This window comes from Megalopta genalis, chromosome 6 (genome assembly GCF_051020955.1).
Source record: "Megalopta genalis isolate 19385.01 chromosome 6, iyMegGena1_principal, whole genome shotgun sequence".
Lineage (NCBI taxonomy): Eukaryota > Metazoa > Arthropoda > Insecta > Hymenoptera > Halictidae > Megalopta > Megalopta genalis.
The window spans coordinates 11,763,715-11,772,494 of NC_135018.1; the positions used below are offsets into that span (position 1 = coordinate 11,763,715).

The 8,780-nt window shown below is 34.6% G+C and overlaps 1 protein-coding gene across 1 annotated transcript in view; it reads left to right on the plus strand.

Moving 5' to 3' along the window:
• Positions 1-6,439, plus strand: part of LOC117226142 (limbic system-associated membrane protein) — a 246,509-nt gene extending 240,070 nt beyond the window's left edge. Inside the window, exons 7-10 of the mRNA XM_033480195.2 lie at positions 11-160; positions 331-378; positions 477-542; positions 909-6,439. Of these exons, the coding sequence (XP_033336086.1) occupies positions 11-160; positions 331-378; positions 477-542; positions 909-1,078 (434 nt within the window). The 3' untranslated portion in view covers positions 1,079-6,439. The remainder of the gene's footprint in view (positions 1-10; positions 161-330; positions 379-476; positions 543-908) is intronic.
• Positions 6,440-8,780: the final 2,341 nt, after the last annotated feature.

Consider the following 8,780-nt stretch of genomic DNA (forward strand, 5'->3'; position numbering starts at 1 on the left):
CGTGTTTCAGGAGGGAAATACGAGCCTGAATCACTAGAAAGTGCTTACAAAGTCCACATGAAACTAACTATAAATGCTGTCAGTTCATCGGATTTTGGTTCGTATAAATGTGTGTCCAGAAACTCATTAGGGGATAACGATGGTAGCATCAAAGTTTACAGTAAGTACTTAATAAATAATACACCTAAAAGCTATCTCAATTTCTGATTTCCTCAAAATTGCTTGATACTTAAACTATTATAAATATGATCAGAGATCATGTATATAATTAAGACATTTCATCTTATAACGATGACACATTTCGAAAATGTTTTCTTTCGCATGTTTCAGGAATAACATCGGGCACAAACTCGAGTAGTAGCAATACTAGATATAAAGGTAAGATACTGGTGAAGTTCCAGAGTTTAACACTTATTGTGTGCAATGTATTTACACTAGTATCGACAACTAAACGTGTCATCGTATCGTTATTGTAGGAAAACTGAGGCATAATTCAAGAAACGAGATTTTTGATGGAAATCAAAACATGCTCAAAGAACGAGGTGGGTGATGTTCGTATTACAAGGATCTAGCAAGTAGATTAAAGATACACATGGTGTGACAATAACTTGAAAGAATAAAGAAAATATTATCTCCAACCTGTATTTTCTCGAGACTTTGTTTTCGAGAAAATCGACCCACAAAAATGATAAAAAAATAAGTTCTGTATATACTACCACTAATTAAAGCATACAAATTAATATTTTGAAATTTTTAAGACAAAAAATTATTCAACTTGGAAAATGTTTTCTGAAATGTTTTAGAAAAGATTTTTTTGCACTAGCGTGATAAATACGCAGATACTGCAACGGTAATTTTGTGACAAAGAATAATGGCATAATACTAACATTATAATTATTTGCCTTCAGATTTGAAATTACGTGGCCGTAAGGAGGCAGGCGGCGGCGACGATGCCGACGATTATGATGATTCCGGAGTAATGACGAAAGATAACCCTTTCATCCTGATCGTTATTTCAGTTTCGTTCACTATCTACCTTCACCATCATCCGCAGTTAAGAACGCTCCATTCGGCTTGAAAATCGACCGTCGCAGTGTTAGTACATCATCAAATTCTCTTTTCGATCGCAACTCATCGAAAATTTGTAAATCCATTTTAGAACACCATCGCTCAGGGACTTCATTCGAGGATAAGTTTCATGAAACGTGCTGACCACATATACTTTACTGTATAATAACATCCTAACATGTAATGATATTAGATATTATAAATTACTCGTAAACAATAACTGATTAGGCTGAAAGTGAAACGTCATTCCTTGCCATGAAACTAACGCGTAGGGATTACAGTGTAGTACGAACTATGAACGAACGCGAGAGGATCCTGTAGTAAATAATGATTGGATTTGTAAACTTGCACGATAAGTACAGTGAGCCTTGATCACGCATAATTACAATCGAAGATGATACTGATGAAGTCAATCACACCAGACGAATTCCTCGCTAATTCTAGTGTAGACGTTTATGTTAAGCTGGTTAAGAGGTATACTTAGAGAACGCATACGCTGCTAGTGATGCATCTGTGTACATTTTGCAATGTATTCATATCAATTGTAATCATAGTGATTTTATTTTGCGACAATTTATCGCGAGTTAAATTGTAATAAATAGTCAATTTCTTTGCTCTTGAGCTAAGTATTAAGATGTAAGAAACCCCACAAGAATAGTGTATTTTATGGAAAAACGATTGGAAGTCACTACTGCAGCGAATGTGTGAAACTATTTTTAATAATTAAGTCCATTATTTACTATTTATGTTTTGTAAGACGCGCGCGCGCGCGCGCGCGTAGCAAGGTACTATTTCAAAGAGCTAATAAGAACATATAGGAACATTAGTACAATAAAGTGAATCGTACCACAATGTAAATTTTAACTTCTCATAATATTTTTCAGACGATTCGTTTGTAAATAAAAGATTTTATCTCCGAGTGAGACCAACTTTAGTCGCTGTGAAAAATGAGTTGACATTTGACTCTTCAAAGAACTTGCTGTCTTATATGGTTAAATATTTTGATGTTTTATTCTGTATAATAAAGATGCAAACACATAGAAATTGGTCACGCGTTTATCATAGAGAGCTTAATTATTCTACAGGGTGTTCCAAAATTATGTTATTTCCGGGAAATGGGGGATTCTTGAGGTCATTTGAAGCAACTTTTTCCTTAACAAAAATGCAATCCGTGGTTTTGTTTACGAGTTATTAGTAAAAAAAAACACTGACCAATGAGAGGCGAGCAAATGACCTCAAGAACCTCTCATTTTCCAGACGTAACATAATTTTGGGACACCCTATATATCGTTTATTTTTCAAAATATTTTGACGGAAAAGTTGACTTATTTCTCAAGGCGACTTCTATTTGTAAGCAGGTTCATAAAGTCATAATTGTGGAAAACGTAATTATAGTACTTGTTTGTTCTCATTAGTGTGTTGTAGTATAAGTTTTAGTATCTAGAGTAAAATCCGTATAAAGGGTTCTATTTTTTCTCAAAATATTGAAAGATAGTAACGAAACTCCGTATTTGTATCTGAAGGGTATGAGTTTACAAGATAGCGAATTATAATAGCATCATAAGGATCCTTACACATTATACTAAATGAAGATGGCAACGTGCGTATCGTTTGTTTCCAAAAATTTCTATGAATTTTGCTTATAAACTTATTAATTGTATTATTTAAAAAAGAAAAAACATTCCAGTTTGGAGGCATTTACATTTTCATTCCCGATGATGACTAGAATTATCCAACAACCACCCGCTACATTGTAAATAATAGCTATAGTTACAGCGCTTGCTGTGCATGAATCGTAAGGGTGATCATAATCATCTGTTTAAATTGTGCATTAGCTGACAACACCGGTGGAGTTAAATATAAACACTTTCGAAGACTAATGACTTTCTTGGCCTGGCATCGTACAGTTCTCATTCTTGAAGCTATTGAGTCTAAGTCGCATCTTGCAAAATTTTGTTTCCAATATTTTGAAAGCATTCCTCATAGTCCATTGCTTATTAATAGACTGCGGATTTTATGTATTTATGACAAAAACGAGTATATGAAATACGAAATTGTGAAAATATTTAAAGAATTTAAAAATATCTTGACACTATCTCCGACTTCTTAAAATTATGAAATGAGAAGATTAGATTATATCTATTTTTGTTCAGGACATTTTGGAACATTGAGAACCTGAACAAAAATAAATATAACCTAATCTTTATTTCATAATTTTAAGAAGTCGGAAATATTGTAACGATATTATTAAATGGGTTAACTAATTTTTATTTCAGTTCTGTTCTCTCTCGGAATAGACTTAATAAATTTGACGCATAAAGAACCACAGATTATTTATCAATCAGAACCTGTTTTTGAGTGAAAAAAGCATATCTTATAAAACAATCTCTTTTTAAACTTAAAAACGTATCATTTTTTTAAATTTTAACAGACTTAATTTTTATACTAGTGCATTTTAAATTTTTCTTAATTCATTTATCAACATGATCTTTCTCAATTTTAAAAATTATTTATAAAAGGCTCTCCTCATCCCTTGATTTTTAAAAAATTTTATTTATTTATTTATTTATTTTATATTAGACAGTTTATAAATAATAATGTAGAAAATCATTCTACAACATCTAACATCTCAATGGTGAGAACTTTATAATTTATTATTCCGACTTGTAAAACTGTTACTACATTTGCTAGCAAGTCTGCCAGAATGAAGTGATTAAACGAAAGTTGCTTACCAATTTTGGCGCTGCTAAATTAAGCGACATATGTAGTTGAATATTTAAGAGTAAATGAAAATCTCTAACTGCAGAACAATACTGATTGTATGTAACGTACATAATAAGAACTTTCAACACTCGTGTCGTACGTCCAATAAGATAGTAGATATTCATATCGATATTGTATAAATACCTCTTCACTGTACATATCTACGGTATGTGTATATATAATATACAGGATGTACCATAGCATATAAGACTCATTTCGAGCGTGGACAGAAAACATGATTACAATTGCAGTTTACTGAGACACAAAAAAAGGTACAATTTTTAAATAATGCTTGTATGAACTTTCTCCACTGTTTTAATGTTTCCGGTATACATCTAAAGTGGATCCTGTAAATTATAATACACCCTGTATAAAGTGATCTGTGAATTAAAAATCTCAAAATCAGTAACCCCTCATCGACGTTGTTGCAATTTCAAGGACCGACTTTTTCTCATCTTACTGAAATTAAAAATTAAAACGCTTTCATAAGTAATGACTGAATAAATTCCTTGGATCAACTGTACATTATAAACAAAATTGCGAGAAATTTAAATGAGTCCAGTCTTGTGATTTTATAAAACAGCACACACCAGTCACTTTTAATGTCTGGTGAGTTTAATGTTAAAGCTGACAAAATCTTCTAACATTTCATTGCGATGTCGCAACAATGTCGGTTACCGGTCACTACTTTCGAGATTCTAGCGAGAAAATTGTCCTGTAGCATAGACACTACAGTATATCGAGAAAGTAATGGTCACCTATGCTAGTGTTGACTCTGTAGCTCCTTTATTTCTGCAAGATTGTTGGAAATCACGAAAAATTATTTTGCCTTTTAATTGATTGTAACAAATGAAAAGTCCTAAATACTCCTTGTGCCAGAAATGCAGCGTATTATCTTTTTTCCTGAGCTCACAATATAAAAGTGCCATAAGCAATTTGACGATAAAGAGACTACCGAATCCATTATCACACTGCCCCTTGTTGCTTAAATTCCATTACCAACAAATTCCATATGACACTTCAATATTACCAACTACTAATTAGACAAGTGAACATTTTTAACTAGCTGCAAGATTTTGGCATTTTTGGCATATGCTTACTTCAGATACCTTGACCTTCTTTGTCATAGAAAGAACGTTGGTGCAAATGAATGTTAATGTTAAATTTCATTATTATGAACAGTTTTACAATGAGCTTTTAGTACTCCAGGGGTTCCATGGAAAAAGTTTTGAGCAACAATGGTCTGAAGTATCTAATTGAGCTTAGGTCTGAAGTAGATCTAGTCTCTATTTCTTTATTATATGCTTAATTCAGATCCAAGCTAGATCATTATCAATCAAAACTTGTTATCAGAAATTTTCAGTGAAATGTAGTATCGATGAATTATTCTTACTGATTTTCATGGAATCCTACACTAGTGGATTTCTTGATACTCATTTTATTAAATAAACAAATATTTTACGGCTTCAGTTATTCTGTTCATAGAAGTTATTAGCAACTATCTATATACTGTATGAGCGAAGAAACGTTCGTGAGTAATGTACATATAACACGTTCTGTTTAACACTTTGGGGACGTCCCGTTCCGTTTGTAACAGTATCAATCGATCGGCGGATCTAAAATGGTAATGACAATCCCCAAGCTGTTAAAAGAAAGTAACTTGTGGTAAGAATAATTACTTTATAGCTGAATGCGTTAAGAATATTTTAAGGATAATATAATTTTTGTAAATGAAAAATTAATTTTTCAATTGCGTTAGATCACATAAAAAATTTTAACACGAATTCATTGCAATATGTTAGGTATGAAAATGTCCGATTTGAGACTGAAAGTTTGGTTTATTATATCTTGAGCAAGAAGTAATATAATTAATCAAAATATGCGCCTAAACTATCAATCCTTTCTCAATGCAAAAAAAAAAGAACAAAGGACGGTTCAAGTGAAATATCGGAAACATCGGATACCAAACTTGATGCATTAGGTAATCGGACATTTCATACTTAATGACCTAATAATACAATTTCATTTGTCTGTCAAAAATAATGACTGTGAATTATTCTTAAATTGATTCGTTAAAATGATACACAGCAATAGTATGGTATTGTAAGGGTCATTCGAATCACTTTTTCGTTGGAAGTGGTCCAATTTTGTTAATTTGTGTGCCCCCTTTATCGACTGAGTGTAGATACATACTAGAGAGTAAAGATATAATAAACAGCACTGCTCATAATTATAATCGAACAATAGATATTTCATGTTGTAAATATAAGCATCCCATGTTATCGTTAACATAATTGTACCTTTATGTTGCGTGCATTGGCCAGAGGGTAAATTAAACAGATTATTCACGAAAACAGGTTTCAGATTTGTATTCAATGCATCGAAATCTGCAAGATTTAAAACATTTTATTGTTGGTCAATCAGGGTATAAAACATTTTATAGTTTAGCCACGAGTGGACAATTTTTAAGTATGACTTTAAACAAGAATAATCTATTAAAATTAAATTTGTTTAATCAAAGTTCCACTAAATGCAATGCATTTTTACGAATGTTACACAAGAGCATTTATATTATATGCATAAGTCTACAATAAATTTATCAAGCTCAGTTTAAGTGTTTCTAATAATTTTCATAGAACTTGCCAGTAGCAGTGGAAGTCTCAATAAATTGTTTTTATTCTCATTTCTAATACTAAATTACTACTATTTTCGGCATGTGTGGCAATGAGTCATAGTCCCCCCCCCCCCCATATACATGCATTGTAAAATAACTGATGATCATATCGATTGCATTGTATTCTACAAATATACAAACTTAGTATACGTACAGACATTGCATTTTATGATCTTTTCTGTCTCAGCTTTGGATGACTTTAGAGCCCTCTTCGTGTCGCGATCAGCATTACCGATAGTTTACGGAAAATAGGCACGTTAGCAAGAAGCGAATATCCTACATATTTCATTTCTAGTACGGTGCTGAATATTATTTAGAGGCAATAAGTGTGTACAGCGCGAATATTTAAATGGTGGAAATAGTATTTATGAAACATATAATACAAAAAATGATATAGTATAATTATCATACTTTTATGGACAGTCGAGTAATCAGTTCTACAAATAATATAATTAATGATGGTACATATATAGCAAGTTTTACATAATACATTTTTTCTTGCAAATAGGTATATTTACAATGATAATAAATTTATAAACTTTACATTCTTTTTAGGCCTTGACAAATAACAGTTCATAACATTTTTAATTTAATATTTATTTTTATGTATCTTTTATTTTGTAATAACATCTTTCAATGTTGATAGAGACATTATTATATTGTACACCAGGGCTCGGAACAAGACTGCACTCATCGCATCCCGATTCACGTTGCAGGGTCTCACTTCCATTCCACACGACGGATTTCAGACGCATACCGCGTAGTAACTATTTGTGGCGCATTAGGATGATGCTCGTATCAATAGATTTTCATTTCACCAATCATTGCTTTACATTAGCAACAATGAAGCAACAATATCCTGAATTAATGTAGAAAAAGTATAAGGAACACAATTAAATTCCTATAAATTAATTATCAATGAACGCAGCATAATAACATCATTTACGATTAGGAAAGAATAAGACAAGAAAATATATAAATCCTCACACTTTATTTAAAAATCATACAATACATTTATTACAGCCATATACACTACTTTACAATATCAAAAATAATTCAAAGTTTGCAGCTATCAGCTCGGTATCATCCCCGACTCAAAAAGATCGCAATTCGCAACATTTTCTGGGTCGGTGATGATACCGATTGCCCGGGTCTCACCGCGAGAAGGTTACTGCTTTAGAGACCCGAAAGGGAGTCAGAACGAAGTCGGAATTCGCTATGGCTCCCTTTCTAACAACGACGACTTATAAACTAACACACTCACTCGCCAGGTAGCTAGCACACACCTACACACACGCTCGCATATGTCAAGTATTATTGCAGACCAAAGTGAATCAAAGTGAATCTCCGATCTACAGGAACAAAAATGAATCAGTGCAGAAGGCAGCGATTCTTTCAAAGTGAGAAACAAGAGCGAATCAGGGCAGAAGAAACCGATTCGTGGGTGACGCGACGCGTACAATGCTCGCACAAGTCCGGAGCCTCGCAAATCTCGATATCTGACGCGATCACATGAGGAATGATTATCTAAAGTTTGATCCGCCCACATCGGGTGGCCATTTCTCACCCTGCGCCCTAAAATAAAATTAGGGCGCCTTACCCACTGAATCGGCGCTAAGCGGGAGCCTACACATCTAATGTCTACAATATAATTGAGCAACGGGGCCGAAGCCGGCTCTGACCGGGCGAAGCAGTGCTTGCTTATGCCGGTCGATGTTAAAGCAGCTGAAACCACTGCGAAGAGAGAGATCCGCATCCGGAAACTGCGGACGTCGTGCTTGGAAAAACCCCTCCCTCACCGTTGACCGGTTCATCGGAAGGGAAGATCGTCCCGCAAGGGGGGTAACTCACTTAGCCATTTTCCCGCCGGCTCGGCCCTGAGGAGGGTTGAGCCGCCGGGAGAATGTTTCCAGCGGGGGCCACGGGGAGGCGGAGTTACCAGCATGACGCTCGATCTCTAACAGGCTCTCCATTCGAGAGTGTTTGCGGCGGCCGTCGTCGCGACTCGCTGAAATGCGGGGAGCCTACACAGGAAAACCTGTGTGAAACAGCGATCAGGCGGGAGTCTTCCCAGAAGGAGGGTCCGCGATCGAATCACCACGCCGCATGATCACTCGCCGAACATCGAGAAGTGTTCGGACTTACCCAAGAGATTGCGCAAGCACGGCCGCCACAGCAGTAGGCTGTGTCCGAGTCAAAAACGAAACGCGAAAAAGTAAAGCTAAGGCAATAATACTCGACATATGCGAATTTTTAAGAGAAATCTTTATTAAGA